Source organism: Anolis carolinensis, chromosome 1 (genome assembly GCF_035594765.1).
Source record: "Anolis carolinensis isolate JA03-04 chromosome 1, rAnoCar3.1.pri, whole genome shotgun sequence".
NCBI lineage: Eukaryota > Metazoa > Chordata > Lepidosauria > Squamata > Dactyloidae > Anolis > Anolis carolinensis.
In genome coordinates, this window is record NC_085841.1 from 158,638,690 (window position 1) to 158,660,877 (window position 22,188).

Sequence of the window (22,188 nt, forward strand, 5' to 3'; positions counted from 1 at the left end):
CCTGAACGGTTTGGGACCCTCCTACCTTAGTGATCGCCTCTCCCCCTACGAACCTGCACGATCTCTTCGTTCGTCGGGGGAGGCCCTCCTCTCCCTCCCACCTCCGTCACAAGCACGGTTGGTGGGGACGAGAGAGAGAGCCTTCTCCGTGGTTGCCCCCCAGCTCTGGAACTCGCTCCCCAGGGAAATCAGGCAAGCCCCCACCCTGGTAGCATTCAGAAAGAGCTTGAAAACCTGGCTCTTTACTCAAGCCTTTAGATAAAGATTGCTAATCCAGAAGCAATCTGTATCTGTGACCATTCTTGTACCGGTTTGCACCTTTTACCTTTGTCAACTCGATATAGACACAGGGTCTCTTCCCATCCCAATTTGCACTTCCAGAATTTGCAGCACTTTATCAGTCACCTTGTGTTTACAATATTTATATGGTGCACCTTACCCAGTCTACTTTTACAATCTCTCAGTTTTAATCCATGTTTTTATTAGTTCTTGTTTTTTATTGGCTAATGTTTATTTTATTTTTTTATTATTGTGCAAGTTGTTGTCTATTGCTGTGTTTTATACTGCTACTGTTTTTATTCGGGCTTGGCCCCATGTAAGCCGCCCTGAGTCCCCTCCGGGGAGATAGAGGCGGGGTATAAAAATAAAGTTGTTGTTATTATTATTATTATTATTATTATTATTATTATTATTATTATTACTATAACATGATGTTTTGGTGCTTAATTTGTAAAATCATAACCTAATTTGATGTTTAATAGGCTTTTCCCTAATCTCTCCTTATTATCCAACATATTTGCTTATCCAACGTTCTGCCGGCCCGTTTACGTTGGATAAGTGAGACTCTACTGTAGTTGTAAGCAGATTACAGAATTCATTTTGTTTATAATGGAGAAGCTGGGCTCAGGCCCATGGATGCAAAAACAGAACTATTACCCACTTTGGTGTGATTATTTGTTTCTGACAAGCTAGAACAAGCTAGCTCAACCTTCTTTATGTAGTGACCCCTTAATACAGTTCCTTATGTTGTGGTGACCCCCAACCATAAAATTATTTTTGTTGTGACTTCATAATTGTAATTTTGCTATTATTAATTGTAATGTAAATATCGAGTGCAGGATGTATTTTCATTCACTGGACCAAATTTGGCACAAATGCCCAATGCACCCAAATTTGAATACTGGTGGGGTTGGTAGGGGATTGAGTTTGTCATTTGGGAGTTGTAGTTGCTGGGATTTATAGTTAACTTACAATCGAAGAGATTCTGAAACTCCACCAATGATGGAACTGAAGCAAACTTGGCACACAGAACTCCTATGACCAACAGAAAATACTGGAAGGGTTTGGTGGGCATTGACCTTGAGTTTTGGAGTTGTAGCTTACCTACATCCAGAGAGCACTGTGGACTCAAACAATAACGGATATGGACCAAACTTGGCACAAATACTCAATTTGCCCAAATTTGAACACTGGTGGAGTTTGGGGAAAATAGACCTTGATATTTGGGAGTTAAAGTTGCTGGGATTTACAATTCACCAACAATTGAAGAGCCCCATGAACCCAACCAACAATAGAATTGGGCCAAACTTCCCACACAGAACCCCCATAACCAACCAAATACTAGAGGGGTTTGGGTTCCTAAGACCATCAAATCTGATGGTCTTTGGAGATCCCTCTGAAACCCCCCTTGCGACCCCTCCAGGTTGAGAAATGCTGTGTTAAAAGGTGTCTAGAGGGTGACAAAGGATCAAAGGTCTGGAGACTATGAATCCATATGAGGAGCTACAAAAAGCGCTGGGGATGTTTAGCCTGCTGAAGAGAAGGTTGAGAAGAGACATGATAAGTCATGTATAAATATGCAAAAGGATGTCATGAAGAGGGAGCACACTTGTTTTCTGATGCCCTGGAAACTAGGACTCAGTTGAATGAGTTCAAATGACAGGAAAGAAGATTCCACCTGAACATTAGGAATTTCTTTCTGACTAAGAGCTGGAACTCTGCCCCAGAGTCTGATGGAGGCTCCTTCTGTGGAGGTTTTTAAACAGGCTGGATGGCCATCTGTTGGGACCAATGCTTTGATTACGCTTTTCCTGCATGGCAGGGAGTTGGACTAAATGGGCCATGCAGTCTCTTTCAACTCTGATTCTATAATTCAAAACCGAAGCTGAAAGGCCATCTGCCAAGAGTGGCTACCAGTATCTGGCTACCAGTAGCCGCCGCCCCCCCCCCCCGCTCCTGCCGTCGTCCAGAGCAGGAAGTGACGTTAGCGGCAGGCGCGGAGCCTTTTTCCCGCGGTTTGCGAGGCGCTGGGCGGGGCCTGCTGCCAGTTGGCTGTTTTTGCGACGAGCGCGCGTGAGGGGGGGGGGGCGGCTTTGGGCGCCGCTGAGGGGTTTGGAGGTGCCCAAGATGGCGCCCACGAGGCTCCCGAGGAAGGCGGAGTCGGAGCCCGAGCCCGCGGCCTCAGGCAGGTCAGTGCCCTCCGTCCCTTTTTGCCTGAGCAGCCCCGCCAACCCTGTGGAAGGAGCGCGGCTGTCATTCCGCTGCTCTTTTGTTCATCCCGGAGGAAGTCAGAGGAGGGGAAGGGCTCTCCAGTCAGGATCCTTCCCCGTGCCGTTTTCAGTGAACTTTGCGTCTCTTCCCACCATCCCGCTGGGAATAATGATAATATGGGATGTTTTCGGTGTTTAATGATGGCAGCATGTTACAACAGGCATGGGCCAACTTCGGCTCTCCAGGTATTTTGGACTTCAAGTCCCACAAGTCCCGTCTCTCCTGACGTTTCGTCTGCATCTGTGACAAGCATTCTCAGAGGTTCTGTTGGGAGTGGAGCAAGTGGAGTGTCAATTGTGGAATAATGCCCAGGGTGGGAGAAAGAGCCCATGTCTGTTGAAGCAAGTGTGGATGTTGCAGCTGTAAAGTCAATCAGTGAGGGCATCTGCATAGAGCAGTGGTTCTCAACCTTTAGGTCCCCAGGTGTTTTGGCCTACAACTCCCAGAAATCCAAGCCAGTTTACCATCTGTTAGGATTTCTGGGAGTTGAAGGCCAAAATATTGGAAACCACAGGTTGAGAACCACTGGCATAGAGGTAGCCTGGCTGTTGTTGCCTGAAACAGGCAAGGGTTCTTTCTCCCACCCTGGACATTCAACAGATATATGCACATCCCACTTGCCTCATTTACAACATACCTCTGAACAAGCCTACTAGCTATTAGGAATTGTGGGAGTTGAAGTCCAAAACACCTGGAGGGCCAAAGTTAGCCAATGCCTGTGTTACAATGACAGGAAAAGTTACTTTTGTTGGAAAAGATCCCACTGTGTGCAGTCCTATTTTCATTAAGCTCATTGCTGACATTGTCATCTTGTCTGGATGAGGGCAAACAAATTGAAACTGAATTAGTCGAAAGGCTGGACAGGGTATAGGGTTACAGCCTGTGCTGGATGGGGGTTACACGCCTTCTGAAATCACAGGTTTGCAGCTTGGAAGTTCTCCTGGATTTATCACTGAACCTAGAAACCCAGCGGTTTCTAGGTGGGCCAGGGGGGTGTTTGAACAATTACAACTTGTGCGCCAGTTGCGCTAGTACTTTGAGAAGCCAGACGGCCACGGTGGTCCATGCTCTCATCACATCTTGAATAGACTACTGCAACGTGTTTTACTTGGGGTTGCCTTTGAAGACTGTTTGGAAGCTTCAAGTAGTCCAATGTGCAGCAGCCAGATTGCTTACCGGAGTGGCGTACAGGGAACATGCAACTCCTCTGTTACGTCAGCTCCACTGGCTGCCAATTTGCAACTAAGCACAATTCAAAGTGCTGGCTTTAGCCTGTAAATCCCTAAACAGCTTACCTGTCTGAACGTATCCCCTCTATGAATCATCTCAGAGATTAAGATCGTCTGGGGAGGTCCTGCTCTCCTTCCCACTTCCATTGCAGGTGCGACTGGTGGGGACGAGGGACAGGGCCTTCTCAGTGGTGGCCCCTCAGTTATGGGACTCCTTCCCCAGTGATATCAGGTTGGCTTCCTCTCTTCTGGTTTTCAGAAAGTTAGAACCTGACTGTGGAACCAGGTGTTTGGGGAATAGAACAACCAGACTGTAATATACATGAATCAGCTTGGACTGTGATTGCGGGATTAGATACTTGTTTTTAACTGTAATTTAATTGTATTTCTATGCTTTATTGTCTGATTTTAATATTTAATGTGTTGTGCATTTATATGATTTTATGTTCAATGTGGCATTGAATTATTGCCAAACTGGAAGTCGCTCTGAGTCCCCTCTGGGGTGAGATAAAATGGGTAAAAATGCAATATATAAATAAATAGTTATAATAAATTCCCTTTGTGGCTACTTTCAAATCTTGTCTTCCTTTCCAGATAGCCAAATGCCAGCCTCCATTTATTTACAAATTCTTTGTTATTTTTTCCTCTATTACTATTAATTAATTTGGCTATTTGGGTATACTCTAGTACGTTCTCTCTCCAATCTCTAATAGTTGACTCTATTTCCTCCTTCCAAGATTTTGCTATTGCTAGTCTTGCTGCAACAAAGCTGTATTGGCAAATTTCTTTGTCTCCTACACTAATATTCTTTCTGAATAATCCTAAAAGGCACATTTGTTTGTGCTGTAATCCATTGAAATTCAATGCCTCGTGCTTTCAAGTGGCCAGGGTATCACTGTGTGGTTGCAGAGATATTGAGATTTCAAATCAGGCCTGTCTTTTTAAAACACCCTGGTGTTTTCTGTGTAATACAGGAATTTGCTGAGTGTGCAAAACTTTCTCTCCACAAGTGTCCTTGTTACAGTTCCTTTCAGATATTGGGTTGCTGTGAGTTTTTCCTGCGGTATGGCCATATTCCAGTAGCATTCTCTCCTGAAGTTTCACCTGCATCTGTGGCAGGCATCTTTAGAGGTTCTGTTGGAGGTGAGGCAAGTGGAGTGTATATATCTGGAATGTCCAGGGTGTGAGAAAGAATTGTCTGTTTGTAGCAAGTATGAATGTTGCAATTAGAAAACTTTTATAGCATTGAGTAGTCATGAAGCTGCAAACTCAATCAGTGAGGGTATTTGCATAGAGGTAGCCTAGAGAAAACCATGAACATGAATCAAATTTGGTTACCAATATTAAAAAAAAAAGCAGAATCAAGATGGTAAATAAAAAACACCACTCCAAAACAGGACAACTCCAGACAGCTAACAATCAAATGCCAATCAGCACCTCCCAAACAAAGGATGCCCTCAGGCAACAGAGGCCAGACTACCTTATAAGCTGCTCTGAGTCTCCTTCGGGTTGACAGAGGGCGGGGTATAAATATAGTAAATAAATAAATACCTGTATTTAGATACCTTCACTGCTTGACTTTGCAGCTTCATGGCAATTCAATGCTATTCAAGTTTGCTAATTGCAAATTCACATTTGCTTTAAACAGACAAGAGTTCTTTCTCCCACCCTGGACATTCCACAGGTATATACACTCCACTTGCCTCACTCCCAACAGATCTCTGAAGATGCCAGCCACAGAAGCAGGTGAAATGTCAGGAGAGAATGCTATTGGAACATGACCAAACCGTCCAAAAAACTCACAGCAACCCAGTGATTCTGGCCATGAAAGCCTTCAACTTACTGGTATTCTTAATCTCTGATAGGAAAATTTGGGAAATCTTGTTGAGAAGGAGTACCCATATTTACTCGAGTCTAATGTGCCATTGAATCTAATGCGCACCTACGTTTTCAAAACTGAAAACAAAAAAAGTATTTCCTGGAAAATGTAATGCACAATGGCCAGAAGTGTTGGCTAAAAAAGGTGCACACTTTTTGTTTGTCTAAAATAGCGTAGGAAAATATAGCTCCCAGCCACCTGTCCCCTTGGGTTCTTTATGGAGATGCCCTTCCAATGTGGCAAATGCTTCTCTATGATCCTGTCTTGCCTAGCTGCCAGCTACTTGTGCCTGAAGAAGGTGAGAGGGCAATGCAAGCGCACCAGGGCATGACATTGCCAAAGGTGTACAAATACCAGTCGTTTTTACAGTTAGACTTACTTATTCATAATCTAATAAATGCCAACAGATCTGACATTTTTTACTAAGGGTGGATTAATTGGGTGGAGTTGATCTGAGCCAGCTTTCATTTCCCTTGTGCCAGCACAGACTGGAACCTCAAGCCGGAATTCCTTTTCTCCCACCAGGAAAGAAAGCCTGTCCATCTTGAGGCAGCCTGCACCTTAGAATCAGAGAGTTAGAAGAGACCACAAGGGCTATTCAGTCCAGTCCCCTTCTGCCACACAGGGCAGTTTTGATCTGCTGAAGGGGAAAAAGTAGTGAAAACTACTTTGGAGCTGTCCTCCTCTTCTGTTTGTCCCTTTTTCTTGTAAAGTGTTGTATGCCTTCCCCTGCTGCGACAATTCTGTCATTATAAATTTTTTTTGGGGGGGGGGGGAGAGATAGGTATAATGTGAAACAAATGGATGGCAGCAAATAATAATAAATTGGATGGCTAATGGGTTTTCTGAAGCCACCCAAGAGGGAGGTTGAGGGTGCAAGTATCTTTATAGCTACACCCTTTTTTCATTTTTGGGAATCTTTTTTCTTTGTGGATGTTTGTACGAAGATTTTTAACTTTTCAGTTCTGTTCTGGTTTATCCAACTTTTCAGTGGCCTCTTTTTCTTTCCATAATCTGTAATTTTGATTTTGTGTAGTGTTTGTACTGACTAGTTCAAAGTGTACGTATGGTTTTTGCATTCAGTGAGTGCGAAATGATTTGTACTGAGTGAGGCCAGGTAAACTGCAATGGTCCAGTCTGGTGTAAACAACTCCAGAAACCATTATTTGTTTTCCTGCTTGGCTGCAGAAACTCATTGGTTGACCCCAGGGATGCCACATACTCTCAGCTCCAGAAAAACTTCTCATAGGTTCATCTTAGAATCACTGTAAGTCAGAAATGACTTGACACATCACAGCAAACTGCAACCGCACTAAAGTTTAATTAACAAGAGAAATATCTCCTATTTTTCCCATCTCAATCAATGGGGAAATGATAATTATAGTATCAGATAACAACATTAATTTAATACTAAGTAACAAACAGAAACAGATATCCTGATCCCAACACACAACTTTCCAAACTGTGTCACAACACGTTAGTGTCGGCTGCAATGTGTAGGTGTGTTGCACAAATATATTGAGAAATGATAAAAGTCCTGGAAATGTACACATGTTATTTACAAATCATATATTTTAAAATATAAATGAAAGATTTTCATGAGATACATTGTGTCCACATACATTCCGTATTACAATATTAGATATCTCTTATAAGGGGTTAGTACAGGGGTCCCCAAACTACGGCCCGGGGGCCACATGTGGCCCATCGAAGCCATTTATCCGGCCCCCACAGCAGCGGCTTCCTCCTCCTCCACTGAGGAAGGCGCATGCGGCACGAGGGAGGAGGGAAAGGTGCACGCCTTTCCTTCCTCCTCCCTCGCCCGGTGTGCACCTTCCAAAGCTTTGCTTGTTTATAATGATATTTTAATTATCATTTAATTAATAATAAATTATTAAGGGGTGCTTTGCTAGTGCTTTTGGTGCACAAAGGCAGAAGAGGGCTGGACCACATGGCCCAAGGGGTCTCTTTCAACCCTCTATTGTTGTTATTATTATTATTATTGACACAAAGACACAGTATGGCACAGCAAATGGATATATATACTGGATTTCGTATCACAAAATCACAATTCAGACACTTCCCAAGCGTTTAGGATTGTGTGATGTATATTATTGTTGTTGTTGTTGTTGTTGTTGTTAACAACTTTGAGGCTGGGTGGCCATCTGTCAGGGGTGCTTTGCTAGTGCTTTTGGTGCACAAAGGTAAAATGAGGTTGGACTAAATGGCCCAAGGGGTCTCTTCCAATCCTCTATCATTTTTATTATGATTATGATTACATTGAAGCTGTATTTGTTCCCGTTTTGTATTTTTACTTCAAAGTAAGATATGTGCAGTGTGCATAGGAATTTATTCATAGTTTTTTTTAAACTATAGTCTGGCCCTACAACGGTCTGAGGAACTGTGAACTGGTCCCCTGTTTAAAAGGTTTGGGGACCCCTGGGTTAGTATAACTGAAGTCTTCTGTCATGAAAAGATGCATCTCTAAAGAATGTGTCACCAACTTGAAATGTTTGTGTAAAACAGAACTTTCCAGACATTTCAGGTTATTGGTTTATTATATTTGCGGCATTTGCTTTGTTTTTTGGTTTGTATCCCCCCCACTCTTTTTCTAGCAGTTGCTGTTCTCTCACAATTATGATCTTCTATAGCTTATTATACATACAATTTCTCACAAAGTTGTTAAATATTTCAGTTTGATAAATATTTCTCTTTTCCAGGCTTTTGTTTGCTGAAACAGACTTCATTGCCTTGTGCGATGTTTTTCAAGTATCAGACAACGTGAGAGTAACTGCTTGGGAAGCCTTTGAAAAAATGCCAGTGAATGGAATTGTAGTGAGTATATGGTTAGCTTCTTAATATTCTGGCAGCAGAAAAACTAGATTAGTTTTCATTTAGTAAGGCGCATAAAAATAGCTGCTGCCTTCTCATTGTACTCAAATAAAATTTAAGTTGTTTTGACTTTGGGGGCACTATGTTTTTTTCCTAGAAATTGATTCCACTAGTTCTGAGGAGAGGAGCTCTCCAATTGTTTTTTTAATCTGTTACACTAGTCTTACATTTTGTTTTTTGACACTTGCCTGATAATGCTAGGATATGTAAACTCTTCAAATTGTTCTATTAAGGACTTCTTACATTGTTGTATTTTTGTCATTATTTTATTTACTAGAATCACATATATCCTGAAAGCTATTGAGAGCAAATATCTGAGACATGTATATATTTTATACTTCAGAAATAACAACAAAGAATGAACTATGCATTTGTTACTGTTTTGTAAATATACTAAACTTGGAACTTCTACTGTAAGCAGATTTGGCCTCCATATTGATAGAAAGGCAGGCTATAAATGAAAGAAACTGCTTAACTTTAGTTAATTTTGCCAGCAGGTTCCTTAAAAATGCCCTAAGATGGGTAGTTGTTGCATGCACCTTACCATCTGAACAATGATTTTGATCCACATAACTCCTTTGGTTCCTTACGGAGCTTGTTGAACTTTTCTCCAGCCCATCTTAACATTCTAGTAACATTCTCTTATTTATTAATGGAGTTTAGGTACCTAATCATGTTACTGGGCAATGTAAATACGAATGTTTTATTTTCTAAAGGCTTTAGGTAGCAGAATAACCCAATTATTAAATTTTTAAGAGACTGGATGAAATGGCCGGGAATAGGATTTTGAATATGTCAGTTGCTGTACAGCTAGTGTTGAAACCTTTATTTGACCCAGACGTTTGTGTGGTGTGAGGATTGGAGTTGCAGATGTCAGCCGGACCTTCCAATCTACCACTAACAAATATCTCTCAATGTCACAAATAGACTGTGGAAAACAAAAATATAAATGGAGCATGCCAATTTGAAGAATAAGGTATTTCAATAAAATGAGACATTTCAAGGAAATAAAATTCTCACTAGTCAGCCAGCCTGGCCTGGCCTGGGCCACAACTAAAACCAGTTTTTTTTTTTTTTTTGAGAAACCTGGTTTCTGATATAAGTTTTACAAGCCAGGATTGCATTGATAGTTATTAGCAGTGTTTTATGCTAATTCTGAATGTTTTACAGTTCTTGAATTATTATTAATAGCTGTGGAACCATATACTGTATGTCTAAAGTGGGTTTCAACAAAAACATTGTTAAACCATGGTTAGTAGTACAGCCCTATGGTTTGATTTGCAGAGTGCAGAAGATTGTTTTCCCTTATGCTGTTAAGGATTTAACAGCCCTTTCTGTGTCCCTGCATTCAAGTCCTGAGGAAATCAGCTGTGCTTTAAAGTAAAAACTGAAAGTAGTTAATTTACTTTAAGGAAAACAAAAATATATAACACAGTTCACAGCAATTATCCTCACTACAAAGAAAAAGCAAACAAACTCTCTCTTTCTGTCCTGGGCCCGGTTCTCTTTAACATCTTTATTAACGACTTAGACGAAGGGTTAGAAGGCACGATCATCAAGTTTGCAGATGACACCAAACTGGGAGGGATAGCCAACACTCCAGAAGACAGGAGCAGAATTCAAAACAATCTTGACAGACTAGAGAGATGGGCCAAAACTAACAAAATGAAGTTCAACAGGGATAAATGCAAGATACTTCATTTTGGCAGAAAAAATGGAATGCAAAGATACAGAATGGGGGACGCCTGGCTAGACAGCAGTACATGTGAAAAAGATCTTGGAGTCCTTGTGGACAACAAGTTAAACATGAGCCAGCAATGTGATGCGGCTGCTAAGAAAACCAATGGGATTCTGGCCTGCATCAATAGGAGTATAGCATCTAGATCCAGGGAAGTCATGCTGCCCCTCTATTCTGCCTTGGTCAGACCACACCTGGAATATTGTGTCCAATTCTGGGCACCGCAGTCGAAGGGAGATGTTGACAAGCTGGAATATGTCCAGAGGAGGGCAACTAAAATGATCAAAGGTCTGGAGAACAAGCCCTATGAGGAGAGGCTTAAAGAGCTGGGTATGTTTAGCCTGCAGAAGAGAAGGCTCAGAGGAGACATGATAGCCATGTACAAATATGTGAGGTGAAGTCATAGGGAGGAGGGAGCAAGCTTGTTTTCTGCTGCCCTGCAGACTAGGACACGGAACAATGGCTTCAAACTACAGGAAAGGAGATTCCACCTGAACATCAGGAAGAACTTCCTCACTGTGAGGGCTGCTCGGCAGTGGAACTCTCTCCCGCAGACTGTGGTGGAGGCTCCTTCTTTGGAAGCTTTTAAACAGAGGCTGGATGGCCATCTGTTGGGGGTGCTTTGAATGCGATTTCCTGCTTCCTGGCAGGGGGTTGGACTGGATGGCCCATGAGGTCTCTTCCAACTCTACTATTCTATGATTCTATGATATAATGAGAAGTCTTCTTGATAATATGAAGGAAGAAAAAACATAAACTGTTCAACTTCTTTACTTATGAAGTTCCACGATGCCCTTGACTGGTCCGATGAGATGAACACTCACTCCTGACTTTTTCAGAAACTTTATTTTTCAGCTTCCATCTTCAGCAGCAGCAACTTGTGGCTACACCAGTAGCTAACAGCCAACACCAGTGGCTCCCAGTCAATACCATCAGCAGCATACACTAGCTACTTGCACCAGCACAGCTAATCCACAGTTTGTTTTGTTCATTAGGCTTGGTAACACGCTCATCTAACACACTGCAGCTGCTTCATTCTTGTTACAAAGGTTCTGATCCTTATTATCACTTAGGAAAAGTCTGTAGTAACTGAGTATCAACAAATATTCCTATCTTTCCAGCCGATAGCAGGTATATCTGAGTATCCTTGATTCTAAGTAGCATGGAGCAGAAAACTGCTAAGCTAGCGTATCTGCTTCCTCTTGCCATTCTTCAGAAATTATTACCTTTCTTCCTGTAGTACCCAGCTAAATATTTGCTGACAAAAGGTTCAGATGTGAGACCTTGAACCCAAGCCCTCTGTTGCTCTGAGTGGGTGAGTGAAGAGACTGATGTACAAAATTAGTTATGGGACTTCATTGTATAATATAGGTAGGTAACAGTTTATGGGGACCAGCATGGAAAATATTGATGTTCCAATGCTGTACATGTTTTAACTCAACATTACCGGTGTGATGTAGGCTGTTATGGGTTCAATTGCCTGTCTAAATTTTAATATTCTGTTGCTTAAATGTACGCAAAGTTTTGCAGAATGTAGAATTCACTGATCTCTTTATTTCTTAAATACAAGTAACTGGGGGAGGGATTATAGTAGAATGTGATCTAAATACATTTTAAGTTGGTCATTTGATAATTCTGTCAATTAGATACATGCTGACTAATTTACTCTTTCTGATTTCCAAAGTTTGTGGCAGTTACTATTTCTTTTTTCCTAGGAGGGCCATCGCAAAGTATTATGGGCGATCTGCATTTTTATAGCAGCAGTTGACTTGGAGGAGATGACATTTACATTTACAGATCTTCTCAAGTGTTTAAATATTAGGTAGGTTGGTTGTAGAAAAACCTATACAATTAAATAAAAGTGCAGTCATTGTATTACAAACTAATATACACAAGTAGTGTTGTGAATAGACTTTCTGGTTGTTGTGAAAGTTTTTTTCTGTGACTGTGCTTTAATGGATGTTTGATTAGCATCTGAGATGTAATTGTCTTGATTTTGCACAGTTCATTTCCCTAAGAGTATTCCGTAACCAGTACTGGGTATACTTCAGTCCAGGCCACCCTGACATAGGGGGAATTGTTGATTTTCTTGGTGAAGTTGTGCTGGAGAAGGCAATTTTTTTTTACCTAACTCCATTTCCCCATATCTACTGGTTTATTTTCATGCTACAATGGAAATTGCGATGGGAATCTGCCATTTAAGAGAAACATGTACTACTACAACAATATTTCTTGGATACAGTTATCCTCTCTCTCCCCACAATAGATACTTTGTAGAAAAGTATCTATTTGGGTTGATACAGGGAACGCTGTGGATGTAGCCTACCTGGATTTCAGTAAGGCCTTCGACAAAGTCCCCCACCTGTCTGCCACCTTTCCCTGGAGTTGTAGAGTTTGACTCCGCTCCCAGCTGAGTTGAGCTGCATGGCACTAAACAAGTAGTTGCACTCTTAATTCACTCTTCTGGGTGACTATTATGTGGGGAAAGGTAAAATATCAGTTTTGTCTTCCCCAAAAGGGGGGTCCGACTATTATACGATGGCAACTATTATGCGATTAACTATGGGTATACCAATAAAAAAATCCTCAACCATAAAAAGAGGAAACAAAACCAAAAATGGTATTTGAAATCACTGAAATGAAATTAAACTAGCACATAACTCTCTTAGAGAGAAATAACAGAATATTTATGTTGTCATCATTGTAAAAGGAACTAGAAGATTAAAAGCTTAGCCTGTAATTTAAAAAGTTTCTTGGAAAGTATGCCTTGGACAGTGAGTTGTTTTTTTTTAAATGCAGTTTCAAACTATTTGTTTAGTATTTGAAAGTATAAGTGAAATACAACATTTGTGGCTTCATTAAAATTACATACTTGCATCAGGAAAATAATTTGGATTAGAATGGAGAAATTGAGAAAGGAACCTGAATTAATTAAAGCTAGAGAAGAACCTAATCATTTCATTCTTCATTCTGATGAAACTAAAACATTTTAAAATTCATTTTATATCTGACAAGCAACTTCATCCAGAAATGTAGAGCTTTGGGTATAGACTATTGTTACAGTTTTCTGTGTCTAGAGGAATATGCAAAATTTGATTTTATACGTATTATGTTTAGAAATTATTTTTATTAATCTTTTTCTTACAGCGTGTGCAAATTTGTGTACTTGATTAAAGAAATAGATGTCAATATGGACACCATTAGTACTAAAGTTGATAGTGCTGTATCTCGCCTCAAGAAAAAATATGATGTGCTCTTAGCGCTATACCAGAAGTTTGAAAGGTATTAATTTTTACTTATTTGCATGTTAATATTTACATTATTTGCTTTGCCACAGTTTTAAGACCTTTGCTTCAATAACCCTGTTTTCTATTTTGAGAGGCTAAGTCCTTTTAACCAATGTCTAGAGATTATGGCTGAAGTCTTGAACATACTGACTAGGGAATAAATCAGGGGCAATTCTAAATACACGTAAGATTGTACTGTATAGGACTTCTAGTTCTGCTTCCTTGAAGATGCCTTTATTAAACTGCCTAAATGTTTTGGAACCGTTCAGAAGAAAAGCTTTGTGACTATGCTGCTTAAAATTTTATCATTATGTTTTCTGAGCAGCTTCCATACAGTATTTTATGTTCTTTGAAAGGATAGTATATATGCATATATATTTATGTCGTAAATACCACATCTTGATTTCTGTAAGATGTATAAAATAAATATAAGGTTAGGTATGAGGGCTCAAGAGAAGATTTGGAGCAAACCAAAAAAGAACAGGTCTGTATGTGGCCTCCGTACTGCACTTTCATCATCTGTGCACTAAAACAAGCTTTAAAATTTTTATAAAATAAATGATTTTTATATGTAGACCTTATTCTCAGGTCTACTACAGATTAAAAAAGAAGTTCAAAAATTGACCTTGTGCTTTAGTACTCATAGCCAATAAGGAATTTTACTAGGTGAGAATATCATATTGGTGCAGGTGAGGGTTGCTTCCGTAGTGCAGAGCAAGGATATTTTCTTTTCCCTGCCCAATAAACTTCCCAACCTTGACAGTTAAATTCACAAAATGTTAGAATTTATGCTTGGTCTGTCAGTGGAGAAGGGAGCACCCATTAATTGATTAATTTTTGTCACTCTCTAGGCTAGGCAAGATATTGTATTACTTAAAATGTACCTCTGTCAGTCCACATCTCTTTCAGCTTCGGGAGGGCCTGATGCTCTCCATTGTAGAGGAAGGAGCGTGATGATTGTCATCCTGCCTTTTTTGAGAACAGGAATTAATGATATGTAATTTGAAATATCCCAGGCGTCTTCCAGCTGTATAATTTTTGTAAAGAGCAGTTCTTTGTCTGCTATGGTTAACCAATCATGTAGGTCAAGCAAAAACCATATTTAAAACAACTAAGATTAACATACAATGAATACATTAAGTGGTGTATTATTTTTGTTTTTAGGACTTGTGAACTCATCTATATTGACCAGCCTAATGATCAGTAAGTCTGATTGCTTACATAAATTAAAAAGAATAGGTAATGGCTATGGGATAGGCAGTGGGCAAAATGGAAATGGATATGTGTCATGCCCTTTGTCATGAGGCTGTGTTGTGGCTTTAAACTAGGTGTGAGCAGTTTCTTGAATATGGCCTGTGGTGATTCTCCGCCCAATCTACCAGATTCTTCCCAGGCCATGCTCCCTTTCATAGGGAGAAGAAATAAAACATCAAGACTGGACTTTTTGAAATGTGTTGACATTGGACTACCTCTGTACTAAGTTCAGGCACTTCAGTTAGTTCAAAATATGGCAGCCAGATTGGATACTGCTGTATCCAATCCAGCAGTATCCAATCCAGTATCCAAACTGGAACTAAGTCCAGTTCTTCTGGGGCAACTATTAACCAGAGGATTTTTTCATTAGCCTCCCCCAATTTATGGAATGACCTGTTGCGAGGGATCTAACTGCTGTGCATGCTGTCTATATTTATACATGCATGAAACATCAGTTTTGAGTAACCACATATGGGTTAATACTTTGTGCCAACCTAATTGAGGTAGGAATCCTCCCAATTTTAATCTGATGAAGATTTTGACTCTCACTTTCTCCCCTGTTTAATTTCTCCTGATTTGCCTATTGGAAGAACTGTGTTCTCTCCCTGTTCTTTAGTCTAAAACTAAAAATCCTAAATAGGAATTATCATAGAATCATAGTGTTCTAAGAGACCACATGGACCATCTAGTTCAACCCCGTCATGCAGGAAAAGCACAATCAGAGCTACTGCAACAGATGGCCATCCAGTCTCTGTTTAAAAGTCTCCAAAGAAGGAGCTTCTACCATACATCGAGGCAGAGAGTTCAACTGTTGAACAGCTCTTACGGTTAAGAAGTTCTTTGTTATGTTCAAGTGATATCTCCTTTCTTGTAATTTGAACCCGTTGCTCAGAGGCCTAGTTTTCAGGGAAGCAGAAAACAAATCTGCTCCCTCTTCCTTATGGCATCCTCTCACAAATTTATACCTGGCTATCATGTCTTCTGCAGGCTAAACATCCCCAGCTCTTTAAGCCATTCTTCATAGGGCATAGTTTCCAGACTGTTGATCATTTTAGTCATCCTCCTCTGGACATGCTCTGGAATCAAATCCTAAATTGGCATTTGTTTTTCCACCTGGCATTAAACAGCAGCATTTTCTAGGGCAATTAACTTGGACCTTTTAATGCTAAGAAAATGCATTACGAGAAAAGTCATAAATCATGGTATGTGGGAGAAGTCTCCTTTGTAGTTGCTACCAGATGTACAGCCTTTTGTTCCTAACCTAGATCTGTGTCTTAATTACCTTACATGCTTGTTCTTTTGAGGGGCTGCCTTAAATATAATAACATTCTTCTATACAAAACAGCAGAGAAAACTGTTTTAATCCAAGTAATGCGTTTATTTTATTTGTAGTCTCATTCTCAGACAAAATATTGAACAGTTTGTTGTAACTTTTAGCTGTATACTTTTCTAATTGTTTGAAGCAGCAAATGTGAAATGTTATAGTATTTTATTTCATATTTGTAGAACCTGTGCAGAACTAAATTCTCCATTAATTCTAAAACTATGCTGGATCATGTTTCTTTTGGCAAAAGGTAAGTAGTAGTAACAATAGTGGTATAAAAGACATAAAGAAATAAAGGACATGGATAAATTAACATTTTACTTGAAAGCAATTAGAGGAGAACTGATCAAAAATACAAAGTGGGAAAAATTAGACTCATACATTAAGAAAAGGACTATAACAGTAAAATGAACCGGAACATAGACACAAAGATATATCAAAGAAATTGTTTCCGAGTAGGGGATAGAATGGAAGTTTTCAATGTACCCCTAATCCTTCCCTGTTTACCCCTGTGTGTTTTGTTCCTTCCCATTCCCCTCACTTCCCCCCATCTCCCCTCCCAGATATCCCTCACTGTTAGCCCAATTGTTACTTTGTTTTTAAATTGTGTCTATGTATATCACTTACCCTTAATAAAATAAAAAAATAAAAAAGAGATAATATGTATAGCTGCTTTGCCATATTAGTGTTTTGGAATTCGAGAAGACACTCAGTTCTCTTTTACAAGTATTGCTTTCCTCCTTAGAAAAAAGGAATGCTACTTAACCAATTACATTATGGCCTATTTTAGTAATTTAGCTGAATAAAAAAACCAGAGGAAGATATTTTAAATTTTTGCCAGTTGTTCCTACAGTTTCGAGAGCTTTGATAGGCTATACCACATAGTTGCTGAGTGAAGAGGTTTTTTTGCCAAGATGCATTGAATTATTATGCCAAGGGGGCAGCTTACATTAATTGGTTAATGTTATATATTTTTTTAGCATTTTAAACTTTAGGAAAAGTTTAAAAACTTGGCTTTTTCGGTGTGCTTTTGAAGATTGAATAACTACCGTATATACTCGAGTATAAACCAACTTGAATATAAGCCGAGGCACCTAATTTTACAACAAAAAACTGGGAAAACTTATTGACTCGAGTATAAGCCGAGGGTGGGAAATGTAGCAGCTACTGGTAAATTTCAAAAATAAAATTAGATACCAATAAAATTACATTAATTGAGGTATCAGTGGGTTAAATGTTTTGAATATTTACTGTATTTCAAAGAAAAATAGTAAACTAACTCTATAAGTGGAAAAGCAACAATAACTTTATAATCATCATCATCATCATCATCATCATCATCAACAGCTTCATTTGTACCCTGCCCTATCTATCTCCCCCTGGGGAGTCAGGCCAGCTTCCAACATAGTAACAGGCAAACATATAATGCCTACATAAATAATGCAGAGCTAGATATAGATCTATTATTAACTTATTTCACATGTGTATTTCCTCCTGAAACATTGGAAATCCTCTCTCTATGTGCATTTTCCTCCTGCAATATTCCCCTAAAACAACTTTGTCCTCTTTTCTCCTGCTCTTTCCCACCTCTTTTCTTTCTCCCCTTTTCAAACTCTAAAAGTAGCCAGAAAAGGCTTTTTAAAACTTCTCTCCCCCTCCCAAAAAAACCCACCTCATTTTTGTTTCCTTAGGAATAAAAAGAAATACACACCTTCTGTTGCTCTCTTTTCCCTCCTTCCCTCCCTTTGGACTCAAATGTTCTTGCAATAATAGTAGTCGTAGTAGTAGTAATAATAATAGTAATAGTAATGAATCGTGCAAATTTGCAAGAATATCTTTTTTTCTTCCCCTTCTGCCCATGCAATCTGGCTTGCAAGGGTTTCTCTCACACGCTCCTTTCGCTTTTGAAAACATTTGCTGTCTCTGTGTCTCTCTCTCTCTCTCTCTCTCTCAAAAAATAAAATAAAAATAACCAGCCTGGGAGGAGAAGCGAAGAAGGGAGGTTTTGGAAAAGAAAACATACTGTGGCCCGCTGCTGACTTGACCCGAATGTAAGCCGGGGGAGGCTTTTTCAGCTCATAAATAAGGGCTGAAAAACTTGGCTTATCTTCGAGTACATACGGTAAATCCTATGTTAGGTTCCGTTCCAGAATCAACCTATTTTCCTGATGCACTTTATTTCATCCCTTGGTTGAGAATAACCTCATTGTTTATCCCACCCAAGTTTCCCACTACATGCAGCACTTTATCTACCTCATTCATGGACCTTACAATTTCTATACCTCGCACTTTTAAAAAATTCTGTACTGTTTTTATACTTTGTTTTATTATGTTATTGTTATTATGTTTGGTTTTACTTCGTTATTGTATAAGCATTTTATTGGATGTTGTTGTTGGGTCTTGTATGCATTTTGTTTTATTGCGATTGTTTGGGCTTGGCCCTGTGTTAACCACCTTGAGTTCCTTCGGGGAGATGGAGGCAGGATACAAAAATTAAGTTATTATTATTATTATGTTCAAGTTATCCCTAGGATTGCTGATTTATTTGGGCATTTACTCAGACAAAGCCTTGAGTGCTGTACAGTGAAAATGGTTGTTAATTGTAAGGCAAGAAACTCCTCAGTTTGAAAGCATCCGGAAATGGATGTCAAACGTTTTTATTCCAAGGGCTCATTAATCTCATGTTCTGTTGAAAATATTTCTGATTTCTCAGCATTAATTCTAGGAGCAATGGGTTAAACCCTTTTGCCAGCTGAACTGCTGACCTAAAGGTTGAGTTGCTGACCTGAAGGTTGCCGGTTCGAATCCTGCGAGATGGTGTGAGCTTCCGTCTGTCAGCTGTAGCTTGTGGGAACATGAGAGAAGCCTCTCATCTAACACATCCAGGCGTCCCCTGGGCAATGTCTCTGTAGAAGGCCAATTTTCTCACACACACCAGAAGCGACTTGCAGTATGTTCTCAAGTCGCTTCTGACACGATAAAAAGCATTAATTCTGTAAGAGGTTGCTTTCTATGTGGTTTGTCAAGAAGATACTTTGTTTTTATAGGCTAGCTTTCTTGCTTGTGGAATATTATGTATGTTTTATGTAAATGAATAAATTTTCACTCCAAACCAAATTTATTTGATTTTATTAGGAAAAATACTGCAGATGGAAGATGACTTGGTTATCTCCTTCCAGTTACTTCTGTGCACACTTGACTATTTTATTAAACTGTTGCCCCCTGCAATCCTCAAGGAGCCATACAGTAAGGATTTAATCTTTTTGACACAATGGTTTAAAAATAATTGTCTAAAAATGTATGTCTACTTGGCATAAAAACTGGCAGTATAGAAGTGTATCTTCTCACTATATATTATAATTTCATGTCTTCAGAAATTTGACATGGTGCTTAAATTGGCACAGCTTTCATTTAAGTTGGTACATTTTTTTCTTATGGTCACGTAGCATGTTCTATTATATGCTGTTTTTAAAGACAGGGCAAAAATGGAAAACCATAAAAAGGAATCAGGAGACTAAGAAAATTGTAGTAATGTTTTGTATTGGAGACAGTTCTGTCTCTCTCTTATACATATACAGTATGGTTCCCTTATCCATGGATTCTATATGCCTGGTTTCATCTACCCATGCTCCAAAAAATATCCCATCTCTTGGGAAATGTTTATGATCGTCTCTTGGTCCCTTCAGTGGATTTCTATGGTATGCTTCTGGCATACTTATAGTGAAAATATAGGGTTTGGTACTATCCTTGGTTTCAGGCATTCATTGAGTTTTTTTTAACATATCTCCAGTGGATATGGGGGTTTATACTGTGCTAGCAATTGTCAGTAGGAGATAAAAGTAGATTAACATAAAGTACATTTTAAATCCCAAGTTTTCCTGATAATAATAAACTGGAAACTGGAAATGTTTGTGACACAATTAAAATGTACAGTGTTTACTTCAAATGTAATAGAAGCATTTATATTAGCTGGAGTTGTGAAGCCTTCTACTTACAATATGATCTGACCTTAAAATGGGCAGCCAGCTAGCTCAGTGATGATGGTATATAGTTTTCATCATCTCTGACTGGTTGCTACACTGAATGTGATTGATGAAAGAGAGTACAAACAACATCAAGAGGGCCAAAAGTTCCTTGTTTCTTCTTTAAAACATTCCAGAAAGCTTTCTAAGATTGTTGAGCCAGGAGATAGTGATTTATGATGGATGTATCTACAGTGAGCAATTTCATATCAGTGGCACTGTTATAGCTCCATCCTATGGAATCCTGGGATATGTAGTTTGGTGAGAACTCCAAATGCCCTAGAGATCTAGTTCCAGCACTAAAATTTGCCTGCAGAGAATTCTGGGCACCACACCAAACTACAAACCCTAGGTTTTCATAGGGTGTCAGTTAATGTAGTTACAAAGTGCTGTTTTTATGCAGTATTGATACACTGGTAGTTAATATATTTGCCATAGTGAAAAACTGTCTTTAATTCTAAAGACATTAATCTGTAATGTATGGGTCTTTATGCCTGTAACATAAATTTATCCTAATTTGTGTACCAAAGTTTCACAAGTATTGATGACATTATGGTGGGAATAGAGGTGCATCATGTGTTGAAAGATGGATCTTTCTTTCCATGCTAGGGGTTAGCAGAGAACTGGTCACTGGATGTCTGGGCTCTCTCTGCCTTTATAGCTGCCATAGGTACTTACTGCATCTGCTTCCCAATCAGTTAAGATTTGGGAAGCTAAGAATATAGCTTCTCTTCTTAGTCAGTTTTAAGAAAGCAACATTGCACTAGCTGGCTTCCAGCTGTAGGACTGACTCCCCATTTCTGTTTTCTTAATCTCACCCAATTGTGCTGCTTGGCTGGTTTTCCGGACAAACCTTGCTTAGCAAGGGGGAAAAAAATCTACCCTGTCTTTCAAGTCTTTAATTTTTATGTATACATGCAGGGCACTGAATGCAATAGATTATTATTGTTTATTAGCATGTAATAGCACAATTCCCATGACAGACACCCTCCAAGTGTTGTTGCATCTCTCATCAGCTGCAGAATCAATAGAGCCACAAGTTTTTTGTCCTTAATATTTGTCTTCTTAAACTGAATTTTAAGCACCAAGGATAAAGCTGTGTTCAGAAGGAAAAGGAATTCTTTGTATGCTATGCACTCAAGTAGAGTTATGCATTCCAGATGAAGATCAACTTCATCGTCATTCTCTTTTCCTTTTCTAATTCACTACCTACTATTTAGAAACATTTTTGTGTGCTTAAATTACTGTTTTTTAAACTTAGATTTTGTTTGGAAGTAAGGTTATATAATGAACAAACAATTGTTTTCTTACAGAATCCTTGAGTGCAGGTTGTAGTAATAGTTCAATTCGAACTGGCAGGCGAAGCCAGAATCGGAACACACGGATGTCAAAACCAGATACAGATATAATAAAGGTCATTGAAGAACTTTGTAAAACACATGATTGTAATTTGGATGAGGTAAGATGGGTTGAGGATTTGTTTGAAATATTCATTTTATTTTCAACAAAATAACTTGTCTCCTTTCCTTATTCATAATGTTTCTTGTATACTGTTGCCACACAGTTTCTCCAGATTGCATTGTGATATATTCCTACTGTGCTGCCAATGTGTTCAGTTCTTGTCTGCATAAATCGTGTTTGTTCCAGCGAAGCTGATTTTTCATTTTGCTTAGAGTACGCTGTGAATGGATATTTGAATCAGCAGAGGAGAATATACTTGGATGGATTGCTAGACCAATTTACTATGATATCAACGTGTTCATTAGTCTTCAAATACACAACCTACCAGTACTTAAAGAGCAGCTTTTTCAATTTTTTTATCATTTTAAAAAATATATTGTGTGTGAATGAGAAACAGAAAGCAAAAATCAAGTACAAGTAGTACAGTAACTAACAGAAACTCTACAATTATAACGTTATCAAACCTTTACCCTCGTTCCCAACACCCGTGAACTCACCACCTATGACTTCTGACCCTACTCAATGTGAATCTTATACCCATTAAAGCCTACC

General features: G+C 39.2%; 1 protein-coding gene across 2 annotated transcripts in view; it reads left to right on the forward strand.

Moving 5' to 3' along the window:
- Nucleotides 1-2,310: 2,310 nt before the first annotated feature.
- rb1 (RB transcriptional corepressor 1) overlaps nt 2,311-22,188 on the forward strand; it is a 68,612-nt gene continuing 48,734 nt past the window's right edge. Inside the window, exons 1-8 of one of the 2 annotated variants that reach the window (XM_003215343.4) lie at nt 2,311-2,468; nt 8,379-8,493; nt 12,004-12,110; nt 13,436-13,570; nt 14,740-14,778; nt 16,336-16,403; nt 19,289-19,399; nt 21,489-21,634. In XM_003215343.4, coding sequence (XP_003215391.2) covers nt 2,407-2,468; nt 8,379-8,493; nt 12,004-12,110; nt 13,436-13,570; nt 14,740-14,778; nt 16,336-16,403; nt 19,289-19,399; nt 21,489-21,634 — 783 coding nt within the window. In that variant the 5' untranslated portion in view covers nt 2,311-2,406. Of the gene's footprint in view, nt 2,469-8,378; nt 8,494-11,528; nt 11,660-12,003; nt 12,111-13,435; nt 13,571-14,739; nt 14,779-16,335; nt 16,404-19,288; nt 19,400-21,488; nt 21,635-22,188 lie in introns of those variants that run through there. The other variant, XM_016996158.2, reaches the window with a different exon arrangement.